We start from the raw sequence: 16,763 nt of genomic DNA, 5'->3' as shown, positions 1-16,763 counted from the left end.
GCCCCGCTGGACACAGTGGGACTGACTTCTGAGTAGGGTTGTGCTGCGGGGCAAGAAAAGCTGGGACACGCCCAGACCCTCTGCCAGCCAGCCAGCCAGAGCAGCTGGAGCTGGCGAAGCTGCTCTTGCTGTGCGCTGGGAGCCCCTGAGGCTGCCCGGGGAGGCGGAGGGCGGGGCAGACTGCGGGGGAGGCAGGGCGCAGCTGGGAGCGCGAGGGCGCCGGCTGCCTACCGCCCCGCCCCCCGCCTCGTGCGGGAAGCCAATGGGCGCGGGAGATGTTCGGGGGGAGGTGGCTGAGTTGCTACAGCAGCGGCCACACTCGCCTGGGCGGTGGCGGCCGGGAGTGCGAGGGGGCGGCGGCGGCGGCGGCGCGCCATGGAGGGGCAGGACGGTGAGTGGCGCGCGAAGGCCGGCCGGGCCGCGGAGCCGGAGAGGCGCGCCCTGGGGGAAGGTCGGCGGGGAGGCCGTGCGGCCGAGCCTTTGTGCTCATCCTTGGCCGGGAGGAGGCGCCTGTGGGGGGCAGTGCGAGCGAGGAAGGAGGCTGCCCGGCCCTCCCCTCCCCAGCAGCGCTGGGAAGGGTGGGGGTGGTGCTCCTGCCCGCACATGCACTGCAGGAGCGCATCTTCCCCCTGCACCCCCCCGCGAGGGGTGTGGCGCTGCGCATTGTGCTGGCCCTTCTGGGTCCAGAGCCGAAGCCTCCCTCCCTCCCTGTCGCTCCCTATTAGCCAGAGCCCTCGCCACAGGGGCTCTGCTGCGCCTCGCACTGGGGGGCGGGGGGAGCTCAGTGCCCAGCCATGCCTTTTGTCACTAGAGCGGCAGCCCAGCCTGCAGTCCTCTCCACACTGACCTTGGAGCAAGCTCATTGACTGGAATGGGACTTCCCTCTGAGTAGACATGCGTAGAATTGGACTCTGAGGCTGCAGTCCTAGCCACCCTGACCTGGAAGTATGCCCCACTGCCTATAATGGGACTTACTTTGGAGTAGACATGCATAAGAGTGGGCTCTTAGGCCCAAGCCTATCCAACTTTCCAGCACTGGTGCAGCTGCAGTGCAGCCCCAGGGTAAGGGAACAAATGTCCCCATACCTTGAGGAGGTCTCTGGGACAGCCTCCCTGCCACAGGATGCAGTGCACGCCCCATTGGCATGGCTGCACCGGCACTGCAAAATGGATAGGATTGGGCCCTTAGCCTGCAATTCTAGCCACACCTTGGAGTAAACCCCACTGGCTGCTATAATAACAATAATAATAATAATAATAAAATAAATCGCTGCCTATTCTAGGTCCTTGGGAAGTACTCAGTAGTTGGGTACAAACAAAATCCGGTCAAAAACAACATGACTGTCAGAAAATATAATAATAATAACTGCTAGTATTTATATACCGCCTTTCGCACCATCAGATTGCTCCTTTGACTTTATTCAAGGCAGTTTACACAGGCAGGCATTTTCTAAACCCCCAATGGGGTTTTTATAATGGTACAGAGTAGAAGTGCATAGGATTGGGCTTTCAGACTAGCTATTCTGAAGACTCCCCCCCCCCCCCATGATGTGATGTTGGAAATTTCTGCAGACCCTATTAAAATCACCAGGATTGCTTTCAGTAGTCACCTAAAGCAGTGTTTCTCAACCAGTGGTACAGGTACCACCAGTGGTACTTGTGGTGGTGCCTGGTGGTACTTGAGGGACCCCAGGACACCTGCTGCCAGCAGCGAGATGAGTGACGTGATGTGACAAACATCGGTAGGAGGCTTGGCTTGGTAGGCAGAGCTCTAAAGCATGCTTTTCACGTACTCCAAAAAGACCTCCTGCCCACCCTAAACCTCTTAAGTGGTGCTTTGTCATGTTGCATCTGCCCTCTCAATCCAGAAATAACTGGTGATGTCATCACCAGTTACTTCCAGTGGTACTTCCAATAGGTGGATCACACGAAGTGGTACAGTGGGAGATAAACATTGAGAAACACTGACTAGAGATTGATGCTGATACCTGCAGACTCCAGGCGTATGACATGTTGTTTTTTAAAGCTTGCTTCTTAAACCTGGCAAATTTTAAGGTTCAAGTGTTTAATCTGTTTTAATATCTGACTTAAAAAAAAATGGGAAAAAACCATATTTGTAAGCCACTTCGATGCTTTGGAGAAAGTGGTCATATAATGCATACGTAATAGTGTTTTCATTAATGATGCTGCAAATGGTGTTTGGTCTGGAATCCATGGCATGTGAATATTGGAACCCCTTTAGGGAGCCTTTTTTAAAAACTGACTTTTATTCTAACCAGTGTAGGTTTTATATTTCAATTACAGATGCAGAAAATGCAAAGCGAAAAAAATTCTGTGCCATTAGTGGGAAAAGGTCTGAACCTTTTAGCCTTGCAATGAGTCCTTTGCTGGCAAAGGACATTTTCCTCTTGGTTTTTAGTAGGGTTTGGCAGAGCTCTCTTGGCATGTCCATGTTCTTCCATTCCACAGCAATGACCTTTTATGGCTAGCTTTGGCTGTGCAACTTGAACATTCATAGCTTTCTGGTACCTTTAAATAGCTATTTATATTAAAAATTTTGCTTGTGTAGCAGTTTCTCCTACTTGTTTCTTCAGCATGCTTGTCACATTTAGCCAACAAAATGTTTCAGTTTGATGTAGACAGCTGGGGTCATGAGAATGACGACAGCATTATTTTGGGTGCCTTGTCATTTCCTGTTGGCTTTTTATATACAGTAGATATTTTATGGGTCTGTCTTATAATAGGCATAGTGAACAAATATTTTCTGCCATTATAAATGAAATGTATATGTACTGTGGAGGATAAGGTAAGAAAAGCTTTGGAATGACAAAGGTTAAATTTCATTACCTCAGAAGATATTGAAAATTGTTTCCTTTTAGGACTGTTTTCCACGTGGACTACAATCCAGTATACAGGCTGCTTAAATCTCTTTGAAGCCAATATACAATAAACATTAAATGTTTTATTTAAGTTACAGAGATGCTTTAGCAAGTAGTTCCATGTCTGTATATACATGAGAATGATTTATACATGGGTCTACTACTCTGAAAGATAAGAAGTTCCTGAATTTCTTGCAAGTAAACATAACTTTTTTTAAACTTAGTTTCCTAGAAACACAAACAAGATGGGTGAAGCAGTTAATCTCTGGTTCATAATTAACTTTCAGGTATTAGGTACGCTACCAAGATATAGACCGGGGTGTCAAACTTGTTTCATACTGAGGGCTGAATAGCATTCATGATGCCTGCTGAGGGCTGAAAGTGATGCCATTAGGCAGGAAGTGATGTCATTAAGCAGGTCATAACCAAAAATAAGCACTCTTTCTCACTTAGGAACTCATTAGCTCCAAATGACAGAAGAGAGAACACACGAATCTTGATCATATTTCAAGACATGAAGAGTCTAATTTTCATGTGGACTGCCCTTTCAGCAGTGCCACCTCAGCACTGCTAAGCAGCTGAGAGCCCGAGGGCCTGATAAAAAGGCCCCAGGCCTTATGTTTGACACCCCTGTTACAGACCCTATGTTACATGTTGAAGTGTGAGGTTGTAATTGTTTTTCAGTGTTCTTTTATGGTTCTGTGAATGCATTGACATGAAAAAATGTGTTAAATTGGGTTAAATGGACTCAGTGCAGCAGGTGCTACCTTCCAAAGTGAACACCAGACTATTCAGGCAGGTTAACCCATAAGCAGATTGAAGTGCTCCCAAAGGACCTCTGCAGACTAGAAGAATGGACAACCAAAAGATAAAAGTATTTCAATGTATAGAAGTCTAAAATGATGTGCCCTGGAATAACAAATCTCAACTATACATATAACCTGATGGGATCTGGGCTGATAGTGAGAAACTAGGAAAGAGATCTTGTGGCTGGGCTTAAATGAAAGCATGGACGCAGTGTGTGGTAGCTGGGCAGAAGGAAAATTCCATGTTGGAAGTAATTAGGAAAGGGATTGAGAAGAGGGCTGCTAATATTGGGCAAAAACCGGAAGTGCCCTTGTAGGACCTCCAGAGGCATTTCTGAGGCCTGTTGAGGCTGCTTGCAGCCTCGGTGGACCTCAGAAAGGCCTCTGAAAACCTCGGAGGCCACTTCTCTTTTTGCATGAAAACTGGAAATGCCTCTTTAGGACTTCCAGAGGACTTTCCAACACCCGTGGAGTTTCTGTGTGTCCTCCACAAGCCTCAGAACAGCCTCCGGAAGCTACTGGAGTACAGCTGCAGTTGTCTCCAGAGGGCTCAGGTGGGGCCGAGTTTCCGCGGGCCCTCCCAACCATGACCTGTAGACTGTATCCAGCACCCTCCGAAAGCCCTCCTCCACATGACTGGTGCTTACCATTCTGTGGGGAAACCTTGACGAAGTGCCTCCGTTCATCCCTAATCATCATTGCTTCCAGTTGCTTCTGCCCGGAAGTCAGGATGCTCAACCTGGTGGTGTGTCAGAGACCAGAAGTGGCTGAACGTGACAGTTGGGGACAAACAGGCGCATTGTCAAGGCTCCCTTGCGGAACAGTAAGCACCATCTGTGCTGGGGAAGCCTTTGCAGGCGTGCAGCAGTCGAAGCCTTTGCAGGTGTGCAGCAGTTTCCACTTTGGAGACTGCTGGTCTAGTCTCTAGATCTGAATGTTAATAATCTTTCAGTTCTCTTTATTGGTGTTGAGTCAGAGGTCTGCAGTTACAGATAGCTAACCCAAGGCAACATATTGGGTCCAGGGTAGTAACTGACTCCAGGGGTAGAACCTGGTAGGCTCTGCTGGTGCACAAGGAAATCAGGAAGTCAAGCAGGTCTGGAGAGGTATATCACAAAAGATGAAGCCTGTGCATTCAGAGATAGAGCCCACAGAATTTTCTGTTAAACTAGAGTGTACAGGTATTCCAACATACTTGTAATCCTACAACCAAGCGATATACATATCGGGCCTGCACAGATCACTAGAATACAGTCTGAATTTCAGTGTTGCAGCACAAAGCAAGACCTAAAAGTGCATAATTGAAGGAAGCAAGCCCAGATTCAGAATACATATTGCATCATATGTATGACACAGTATCCTGCATACCTAGGAATTAAGCATTTAGAAAGCATTAAACTGTTAACCATTTTCCAGATGGAAGCACAGAGTCTGCTGTTTGAAGAACAGTAGATGAATCTCAAAACCCATGCAAAGCGGATCAGTCAAGGAAGCAGGGTTTAGCTTTTGACTATCTGGGGAAAAAAAATATTGGTCAGTTGACTGACCAAGTGTTGTCAAACCATGCTGAAGTATTTTTAAAGCATTATTAAAACAAAAATAAGTTTTTAACCATCAAAAGATTTAGTACGTTAAATGACATCATTATTCATTATAATATTTTTAGGCTGTGTTAGATAAGGACTCTATAAATATAATGTGGACAATTCACTGAACAGTCCTGCTCATGTGACGCAGCTTTCTTTGTAACACAGACGATATGGACGCCACATCACCACAAATATCAAAGGTGCACCCACCATAAGGAAACCTTGTTATATTTAATAGGGAAGGTTTGTGAAAGTTCTCAAAGCACTTCAAGTGGCTAATGATGCTGTTATGCTGCTAAGTTTGCCCCGATTGTTGCAGGGTTTATGAACAGCCCTCACCCCTTTTCCTACTAATCAATGACAACATAACAATTTTTTAAGTATGCTATCTCCTATATCATTTGACTGGTGTGCTAGTTGTATAAGGAAGCGAGTCAGCTTACCCAGAGTCTATAGCAGCAATTTTCAACCAATGTGCTGCAGCACATTGGTGTGCCACAAATGTTCTGCAGGTGTATTGCAGGAGTTTGGGGGAGGGTAGTTTATTAGTAAGGCCATTAGGGCGGTGAGTTCTCCCACCAACAGGGGGGTAATGATAAAATGTCAATGATAAAAAAAACTGATGGTGTGCCGTGAGATGCAAAGTTGAGAATCGCTGATCAATAGGTTGTCATCTTCAAGCACTGTATGGTCATTGAATTAAGCATTTGAAAATTATTCAAGTATTGCATAGTTTCCCTGGTATGCATTCCTTGCTCTCATAGATAGATAAGGAGCATACATAAATACACTCTCCACTATCACAGTTCTCATTCCTGGCACTAGGAGGGTGAACATACATAAGTGTATGCTTTGGGTGACTGAGTTGGTGGAGGACTTGGGCTAGGCAAACAAGAGTGATATAATGTGGTGCTGATGCTGGCAGAATCCTCAGGCAGAGAGAGATAGCCAGCTATTCCAACATGGCTTATCCTTGTCACTTTTTTGCTACACATCCTTTTCCTCCTGCCTTCTGTGGCACTGCAACAACCTTAGCAATAAAACCAGCCACTAGGTTCCTCCTTGCCACCAGTCACCGTGGAGATATCCAGGTCAGTGCATCAACCAATGGTACATGCTGCTAACTTAAATTTCTTCATGCTGTGTGCACCTGCTTCTGGGACTCCTCCTGCTCCACTGTATGTCTACTCCCTGCCTGCATGATATAACATATAAACATGAACTGAAAAATGAGGCAGGAAGAACAAATTAGCTTTTGCTTTCCTTGTCCACTAACAAATGCATCAGAATCCCCCAAATCATTCAGGTAATTTCCCAGTTCATTGGTAAAATGAAATGCAGAGAAATGAAATGTTCTCTCACCAGAAGAGCTTGAACAGAAACATCGAGGCAAGGAATCAAAATTTCACATATACACTTACGAGTTTTGAGCTGCCTGTGACGGAACAGGAGAGAGATCTTGATGTGGTGGACAGGATGTGGTCGTGGCACCTGGCCTAGATGCCTTTAAAAGGGAATTGGACAGATTTATGAAGGAAAAGGCCATCGCAGGTTATAAGCCATGATGAACTAAGCCTCTGGTTTTTAGAGGTAACATATCTTTGAATACCAGATGCAAGAAAGTGGCAACAGGATACAGGTATTTTGTTGTATTGTGTGTTTCCTGAGGCATCTGGTGGTGCCACTGTGAGATATAAGAAGCTGGACTAGTTGGGTCCTGGGCCTGATCCAGCAAGGTGGTTCATTACATTCTTATTCGCAACCCTAATACATACAAGTTTATTAAAAAGAGTTGCCTTCCAGAGGGCTGCATCTGTAGTCATTCTGCACAACCCCAGGCAGAGCAGCCTTCCAAAGTTTAAGGTGCATGACTAAGGGATCAGAAAGAAGGGACAGACGATGGGTGAATAATTCTTCCCCTATATTACTACTTTAAGCATCAAATAATAACTTGATAAACATTGAGATTGCTGAAGACCTTCTACATAGTCTGGACACAGCCCAATGCAAGAAATGGGAACAACTTACTTCATCATTAAATTTCGGCAAATCAAACAGGAAAGCTTGGAGTCTTTTAAGGAAACTGGGTGGTGCCAGTCAACCCACATGACAAATACCCAGTGTAGCCCCTGATCAAGTAGCCTCTTAAGTTGTATCCCTTTCCAAAGCCCCAAGGGGAAAAGAGCACTCCACTACCATCAAGAGAGCCCTTACAGCTTTTCGGCGGTCATCGCAAAAGCATCCCAAATTTTCACACCCATTTTCAATGGACGAAATCAACTCAGCTATCAGCAGTCAAGTGTGGCAAAGCCCCTGGCTTTGACAGCATCCATCCTGAGTTTTTCATACATTCTGGGAGACACACCAGGAAGAGGCTTGGCAAATTCTTCTCAGACATACTTTGTAGTGGACATCTTCCACCAGAATTTTAAAAAGCTAAAGTAATATCAGTTCTGAAACCCAGTAAACCGCAAGACAGACAGTTATCGCCCAATTGCCCTTCTGAGCTCATGTTACAAACTTTTGAAGAAACTAATCATAAACAGAATTGACCCTATAGTAGATGAACATCTGCCTGTAGAACAAGCGGGCTTTCGACAAATTCGTAGCTGTGTTGATCAGGTGTTGAGCTTGACAAGCTATATTGAGGCTGGCTTTCAGCAAGGTTTAAAAACGACAGTTGTATTTATCGACCTAACTGCGGCATATGACACCGTATGGAGGCAGGTTCTGCTATATAAATTGTGTCACATCATCCCATGTAAAAAACTATCGATTAGTCAGCAATATGCTAAGTGACAGATCTTTCCAGATCATAATGGGGGACAATGCAAGTAAGGTAAGATGGCTAAACAACGGCCTCCCACAAGGCTCTGTAATGACACCAACACTATTTAACCTGTACATTTCAGACTTGCCAGTAACAAGGGGACGTAAATTTGGATATGCTGACAAGTTGGCTCTAGCAGTGCAGGGAAAAAACATGGAGGTGTTGGATGGCCTCCTCTTAGAATACTTCAAGATCCTGGGAAAATACTTTGCTGACTGGAGGTTAATACCCAGTATCAGCAAAATCGTGACTAGATGCTTCCACCTTAACAATAAATTAGCTAATGCAGCCTGAAGGTCTATCTAAATAACAACCTACTCCCTTACAATCCTCATCCAAAATATCTTGAGGTAACTTTGGACCAGACTCTCTTATAAGTCACACCTCAAGAACATGTCCGCAAAAATCAATACCAGGAACAACACACTCCAGAAATTAATGCTCCAGGAACAAGATGGGGAGCTTCAGCCACTACTCTCAGAACATCAGCATTAGGACTGATCTACTCAGCAGCAGAATACTGTGCTGCAGTATGGCTTAACAGCTGTCATACTAACAAGATTGATGCCTGATTAAATGAAACCATGAGAATCATAAGCGACTATATAAGACCCACTCCTGTTTGTTGGCTTCTGGTCTTGAGCCACATAGCACCACCAGCCCTACGAGACAAGAGGCTTTAGTGAAAGAATATAGAAAAATCACCAACAACCCACTTTTACCAGTACATGCCGATCTTCCTCATCTATCAATCAGTAGGCTTAAATCCAGGAAGCCTTCTCTGGCATTCGCACAACATCTGCACAACAATTTTAACATCAATGCCCAATGGAAAGCTAAATGGGCAGTCAAACGCCCAGAAAGGAGTAGTTATATAGAGAATCCTACACTTAAGGTGCCAGGTTTTGAGTTACCTCACCAGCACTGGAAAACTTTGAACAGGATCTGTACCCTACATGATGTTAGTCAGGACTCAGTATTTAAATGGGGGCTGGTAGCTACCCCACAGTGTGATTGCAGGTTCTCCCGCCAAACCATATACCACATTGTGTCTGGCTGCAAACTGAGGGCATGTACTCGTCCATGGTCTGACTTTTTCAATGAAGGTAACTGTCCTTGAATGGCTGGACGAACTGGACATTGACATTTGATCTAGTCTGATTGATATATCTCCATGTACTACATGCCAAATGCTAAACAAATAAATAAATTGATAAACGTTTTTCTGTGTGTGTTTTTTCACATTCCCAATTTCTGTACATGTTGTTGGCTTTTCTGTGCAGGCTTCTCAGCCTAGTACAGCAGTTTTGAAAGTCGGGGAGAGTTTGAACCGCAGTAAGTCTTGGTGGGTGCGAGCGTCTGCGGGGCTCCCTAGGTCGTCAAAAGTGAAAGTGGAGTGATCGTGCTCCATCTCTGCAAAATCGGAAGTGGAGCACGATCGCTCCATTTTCACTTTTAGAAGCCTGGGAAGACCTGCAGATGCTCGTGCAGGGCTCCCAGCACCCCAGGACAGCTGCTGCAGGGACTGGTGAGTGCATCTCAGTCCCTGCAGTCCCGTCAGTGACATGATCCTGGGGATTGCGTCTGTGGCTCGTTGCTGCCCCTGCCCCTTAAGGGGGCAGAGGCCAGGGCCTTCAGGCTGGGGTGTCGCGATGCCCCATTTTTAAACCACTGGCCTAATATATTCTACTGTCTTTTTCTAAGAACAGGATACATTATTCCAGGGACATTGGTCAAATTTTACACATATATACGCGCATGCATGCAATATTTGACAGATTAAAAATATTTTAATTGATTACAATATAGGCTGCAATCCTAACCACACTTCCCTGAGAATAAGCCCCATTGAACAAAATAGGACTTCTGATAGACCTAGTTAGGATTGTGCCCATAGTTAATCACATTTTTGTAACCAGTTTACCTATATTGTATAGCACAAAAAAAAGGGATATATACATATTGAATCCTATTAATTATCAGTATGATAAATCATATCAATTATTATTATTATTATTAACAGTATTTATATACCACTTTTCAACTAAAAGTTCACAAAGCAGTTTACAGAGAAAAATCAAATAAGTAAATGGCTCCCTGTCCCAAAAGGGCTCACAATCTAAAAAGATGCAAAAGAATACCAGCAGTCAGCCACTAGAACAGACACTGCTGGGGTGAGATGGGCCAGTTACTCTCCCCCTGCTAAAAAAAGGAGCACCCACTTGAAAAAGCACCTCTTACCCAATTAGCAGGGTCATTAAGCCCTCTTTGAAAGAGAATGTTTATTGATAGCTAAACAAAGAGGAAAAAATTGGATCATTGGTCTTTGTCAAATATACAACTGTACTTACTGCACACATCTGCAAAAGTATGATTCATACATGCCCTAAATTCAAACACCAACAGCAAGAAATCCATGTACCAGGATAAAAGACTCTATTCCAAACTTGAAAGACTTTATTAACTGGTGCCCGGAAGTGCCATTTCAGAGATACAACTGTGTTCTTGTACAGTGTCACACCTGTGTGATAACTACTGACATAACTAGGGCACATAAAAAGCATCAGCATGTGAAGATAATGCACACATCAGGACATATGGGAGCTCTGATCTCATGCTCTGCATTACATTGGAAATAAAGGGAAAATCAATACAAGATGCTACCAGTATGAGATGGGGTTCATAAGAACATTCTGCGGTGGAAGGGAAACTAGTAATGTGAATCATTGATGAGAATGAGCAGAGAAGAAACAGCGGAATTACATAATACCTGGCAGGAGAACAGAGAAAGGAAAAACAGCTGCATGTGCCTCCAGTTCTCAGCTTTTCCACAAGTATCAGACCTAATGCATGCGCACTGGGAATAGTGCATCTGCAACTGTGAAAGCCAATGCAAGGAAAATGTTCCACAGAGGTAAGTGATTGTCTAGGAAGAGAAAGTAAGGAAGCAGTCATTACTGCTGTTCCTCAATCAACAGATTATAGCAGCAAATTAAAAACAAAACTTGTAAGTAATAAAGTCCTATGGAAGCCCATGCAGACAGTAAGCAATCCCCAGATGAACCTGCATTGTGCACTAGGAAGAAAGTGGAAACAAAAGCATCATTGCATAGCTTACCAATTCATTGATACGGTAATCAATAATTGTCTCTAAACTGTACTTCCTTGCAGGGATGTAGCCAGAGGACATGCAGCAGATTGACGAGATATCAAAGGTAGGTTACAAGGCAACAAGTAAAGAAAAGTATATTTTTCCCACTCTGTCTTCCTGCAACAGACTTATTTACTACACACAGACAAAACATTCCATCAGAAGATTTGCTATTCAAAGAGCATATTAGGTGAGCATGCCTGCAGGAGGTAATGAAAGAACCTGAAGATTGTGAGATAACTGCACACAGGTGAAGGCATTCTACACCTCTTGATTGGCATGTAGTGGTAATTCAGCTGTAGAGCATGCCAGTGGTCACAGTAATTAATGTGTACTTCCCCTCTGTCTCTTTGCAGGCATCCATCCATCCACTGCTTTGGAATGTAACTTTGTTTAGAGCAACAGCAAACCATGGAGCACCAGTAGAATCTATGAGGTTCTGGAACAACTTACTCACCACTCCCAGAATTCAATAAATGTCTTCACTAATGATTGCATGTGTTGTAATTTGAACTGTAAACTCCTTGAGGCAGCATCCTGTCACTCACTGCTGCTGTAAAACACCTGATAACACTATACAAATCATGTATATATTTGATTTGTAATATTGTGTAATGCAGCAGATCCTATCAGTGAAACACACCTTTGGTGTGTCATAATTAGATAAAAGCTGGGGGACAGGGTGTGTGGAAAAGGGTTGTATCAGAATTAAGAATTAAGAATTTTCAACATCTAACCAGGAGTAAGGTTCCATATTCCCACCAGAAAGAGAGTCATGCAAGCTTCAACAAATACATACCTGTACCCTTCCCATGTTCTGACATTGCTAAATTGTTTTCCTGCTTACACATGCAGGGGTAATGCACATTTAGGAATTGTGATCCATGCCAAGATGTGTGTTGTGCACACACAAAAAAGATAGAAAAACAAAACTATTTACCACTTGCTGGCTGTTAGTCAGCATGTCATGTGCAGCAGTAGGACATGACAAAGGGAGACCTGGGAATGTGGGTAAAATGACTGGGATGAAGTAGACAGTGAAACAGGCAAAGCAAGCAGTATCGTAAGAAAGTAAAAGGTGGTTCTCTACTAATTCAGGCGCCACTGCACTGTACTGTACTGACCTGACCTGACCATTGTTCTTAAGAACATAAGAAAAGCTGTGCTGGATCAGGCCAAAGGTCCATCTAGTCTGACTTCCTGTGTCTCATAGTAGCCCACCAGATGCGTCTGGGAATACAGTAAACAAGATACCCGTTTCCTGGTGCAGGTCCCTTGCACCTAACATTTGGAGGTAGCCTATTTCTAGAACCAGGAGGTTGCACATAGCCTTGTAACCTGTGATGGAATTTCCTCTAGAAATCTTTCCAATCCCCTTTTAAAGGCATCTAGGCCAGACATACCAATGTTTTGTGGCAAGGAGTTCCACACATCAATTGCGTGCTGGGTAAAAAAATTTTGTCTGTTTTAACTCCCAACAATTTTAGTGGATGTCATGTGAGAGGTGTGAAATTTAGTGGTGTTTTGTCAGAAGAAAAATACCATCCCTCTATTCACTATCCATCCCCTGCATAATTTTGTATATCCTTCATGTCCCTCCTCAGGCACCTTTTTTTCCAGACTGAAGAGCCCCAAATGCTGTAGCCTTTCCTCATAAGGAAGTGTCCCAGTCCAGTAATCATTTTGCTCTTTCTCTTCTATAAGTTATCCATTTCCACTATGCCCTTTTTGAAATGTGGGAACCAGAACTGTATACAATACGCCTTACCATCTATTTGGACAGTGGCATTACAATATTGGCCGTTTAATTCTCAATCCCTTTTTCCTTTCTACCCTGTTCTTGTCTAGCCTAGTGTTGACTATCACTCTTTAAGAATCTTTAGCCAAAAAACAATTTTTAAAAACTGGGACTGCGTTTGTGACCTTAGGGAAGCAAAGTGTGTGTTCTATGATTTACCTGTTTTCCCTCCCAAAGATTCCTAAGATCAAGGACCTGCTATATATGGGACTGAAGATGTGAAGGCCAGAGAAAAGTGTATGTCTCTGGTTTTCTTAGTAAATTACTAGGAATGTCTTGGTTCCTTGCCATTTTAGATTATTGATTAAGGAGTTGCTGTATTTGAAAATGTAACCTTACTGTTAATCGATTTCTCATATAGACTAACAAAAAGATGCAAGCTTTGAATAATATAAAGCAAATTCATTGTAGACTTAGGAGTTGAGAGGGGGCGTGGAATCTTATGCTGCACTCCAAACATGATTGTACAGCGTGGGCTAAAGTGATAGGAGAATGGTTTCAGTTCTTAGGGTTCTTTTGACTGTGGTTGGAAGGAAGAATGGTTTTAAGTATTTCTACACAGCTGGTGATTGAGTTTTCTAGGGAATAATGTTGCTATGGGCTTCTTACTACATGTATCATTTGTAGCTTGTAATGTTCTTTTCACTTTATTTCTGTGTTGGAATGGTGCTGTTGGCAGGGCAGCATATTGTTAGGGTTGTGCCAATTCAGGGAGAGGCCACTGTAGGTGCTATATTGCATGGACCATACAATTATGTTGCACAGAACATGTTGATCCCTATTGCCTAAAAATAACTTGGAATATAATTGATCTTAAAAAGATGGCAGCACAACAGGAGATGATTTAATCCTGTTGTAAAAACAGAGGTAATTGGACTAGTGCTTGTGGCAGAAATCTCTTAAGCAGACTTGCCTCTAATGCAGTCTAATGATTCAGCTAATGTTTTTTTGTTTCTACTGTAAGACAGTGTTTCTCAAACTGTGTGTCAGGACCCACTAGGTGGTCGTGAGCCAATTTCAGGTGGGTCCCCATTCATATCAATATTTTATTTTTATTATATTAGACTTAATGCTGCCACGGTATGTGACTGCATTTGGAGAAATGTTACAGACCTGTACTTTTAACAAGCTACTATGTATATTATTTTAACAATGATAGTAAATGGGACTTACTCTTGGAAAAGTATGGGTAGGATTGTAATCTAGAATTGCTAAAAATTTTCCTGCTTGATGATGTCACTTCCAGTCATGATATCATTTCCGATAAATCCTGACAGATTCTTATTCTAACAAGTGGTCCTGGTGCTAAATGTCTGAGAACCGCTGTTTTAAGAGATAGAGACCGCTGTTTTAAGATCAGGAGAGAGATCTTGGGGTGGTGGTGGACAGGTTGATGAAAGTGTCGACCTAATTTGCGGCGGCAGTGAAGAAGGCCAATTCTATGCTTGGGATCATTAGGAAGAGTATTGAGAACAAAACGGCTAATATTATAATGCCGTTGTACAAATCTATGGTAAGGCCACACCTGGAGTATTGCGTCCAGTTCTGGTCGCTGCATCTCAAAAAAGACATAGTGGAAATGGAAAAGGTGCAAAAGAGAGCGACTAAGATGATTACGGGGCTGGGGCACCTTCCTTATGAGGAAAGGCTACGGCGTTTGGGCCTCTTCAGCCTAGAAAAGAGACGCCTGAGGGGGGACATGATTGAGACATACAAAATTATGCAGGGGATGGACAGAGTGGATAGAGAGATGCTCTTTACACTCTCACATAATACCAGAACCAGGGGACATCCGCTAAAATTGAGTGTTGGGCGGGTTAGGACAGACCAAAGAAAATATTTCTTTACTCAGTGTGTGGTCGGTCTGTGGAACTCCTTGCCACAGGATGTGGTGCTGGCGTCTAGCCTAGACGCCTTTAAAAGGGGATCGGACAAGTTTCTGGAGGAAAAATCCATTATGGGGTACAAGCCATGATGTGTATGCGCAACCTCCTGATTTTAGAAATGGGTTATGTCAGAATGCCAGATGCAAGGGAGGGCACCAGGATGAGGTCTCTTGTTATCTGGTGTGCTCCCTGGTGCATTTGGTGGGCCGCTGTGAGATACAGGAAGCTGGACTAGATGGGCCTATGGTCTGATCCAGTGGGGCTGTTCTTATGTTCTTATGAGTGATATAGGATTTTGTTGTTGCTGTATGCAGGGTATGTTCTTTCATGCATATTGTATATTAAAAAATCTATATGCGAGTGTGTTTATATAGACTGAACTAATTGCTTACCCTAAGTGTAGTGAGAACAATTTTCATTGGGTAGTAAGGTCTTGTGTGGATTTTCCGGGTGTTACTGTTTGATCAAAGCGTACATGAAAACTAGATGCATTGAATAATTGCTTTAGGTAAATAGTTTTTGTATCTGAGAGTGGGATCTAATGACATGTAAAAACATGAAACAAAATGGTACGCATTCATGTTTAGAATGAACATACCTGACTTGATCAACTCTAGTGAAATCTTGATCAGGCTCTTGGTGAAATCTTAATTTAAAAAGGAGGAATAAAACATCAGTGCAAGCATCTGGATTGCCCACTGGAGATGATGCCTCTTGTCTTCTTGGTGCCTCAGGTTGTAATCCTCTCCACACTTACCTGGGAGTAAGCCCCATTGACTATAATTGGATGTACTTCTAGTTAGACTAGTGGTCTCCAAACTGGAGATCTTTGTGCAACAAAACTCCCTCTCAGTCCCGAGCAGCCCTTCTCGTTCCACTGCTCTGCTGTTTGGTTCTTCACCCATGTGAGCCTAGGGATGTTCTGAGCAGTCATGTCTATGGCCTGACATTCCAGTGGGCTTTGTACCAGGATGTCCGGGCCATAGATGTGACTGCCCAGAGTGTCCCTATGCCCACATGGGTGAAGAATGAAGCAAAGAGCAGTGGAACGGTTAGAGCTGCTCATAGAGGGACTTGGGTGAATGATGGATGTGGCCCGTAGGACAGGGTTTGGCGAGCCCTGGATTAGACATGCATAGTATTGGGTTCTCAGAGTATGCACTATGTACCAAAATATGTATGAAAGCATGAGAAATGGTTGAATGATGGTATCCAGCAGAGTGTTGTTCATTGTCCTTTTAAAAAAAATGATGTGGTTTTGTGTGGTGAACAAAAATGGAAAACTGGTTTCTGATTAGTCTTAGTGTCAGAAATTATACCTTGAAATACCATCAGCTTTGGAAACTGACAGTGCAAACATGTTTATTGTCAATGATCAGCAGTCATTAAATCATGACAGCCACCCACTAAATATAGGTCTACCCTATATACCTGCAGGTTCAGAACCCATGGATTTAAATCACCATGTGGAGGACCTGACCTGAGCTTCCAGATGCAACCAGAGGTGAGGTGTTCTCTGGTCGTGTCTGAGAGGCCTTTTGAGGCCCAGAGAGGCCGCGTGCTGCCAGACGTGACCTCTAGATGTGACCAGAGAACACCTCTGCCACATCTGGTGGTCCTGTTGAACCCAACCAGCAGATTCAGTTTTCCGCAGGTTTTGGTAACCGCAGGGCAGTCTGGAAAGGGATCCCCCTTGGATACAGAGGTCCAATTCTAACTATTTTTTTATCGTATCTTGTACATGATCTTTTTCAGCAGCACTCAGAAGAAAAAATTGCTTGATAGTGAAGACATAAGTATTGGAAAATGCCTTGAGAGTTATAG

At 43.8% G+C, this 16,763-nt stretch overlaps 1 protein-coding gene across 1 annotated transcript in view; it reads left to right on the top strand.

Moving 5' to 3' along the window:
• The first annotated feature begins 262 nt into the window (after nt 1-262).
• Nucleotides 263-16,763, top strand: part of ZC2HC1A (zinc finger C2HC-type containing 1A) — a 38,283-nt gene continuing 21,782 nt past the window's right edge. The window contains exon 1 of the mRNA XM_066625622.1: nt 263-391. Coding sequence (XP_066481719.1) covers nt 376-391 — 16 coding nt within the window. The 5' untranslated portion in view covers nt 263-375. The remainder of the gene's footprint in view (nt 392-16,763) is intronic.

The sequence above is a fragment of the Tiliqua scincoides genome, chromosome 4 (assembly GCF_035046505.1).
Source record: "Tiliqua scincoides isolate rTilSci1 chromosome 4, rTilSci1.hap2, whole genome shotgun sequence".
NCBI lineage: Eukaryota > Metazoa > Chordata > Lepidosauria > Squamata > Scincidae > Tiliqua > Tiliqua scincoides.
The sequence above is the reverse complement of the archived record's forward strand: the minus strand, read 5'-3'. Positions and strand labels throughout refer to the sequence as shown.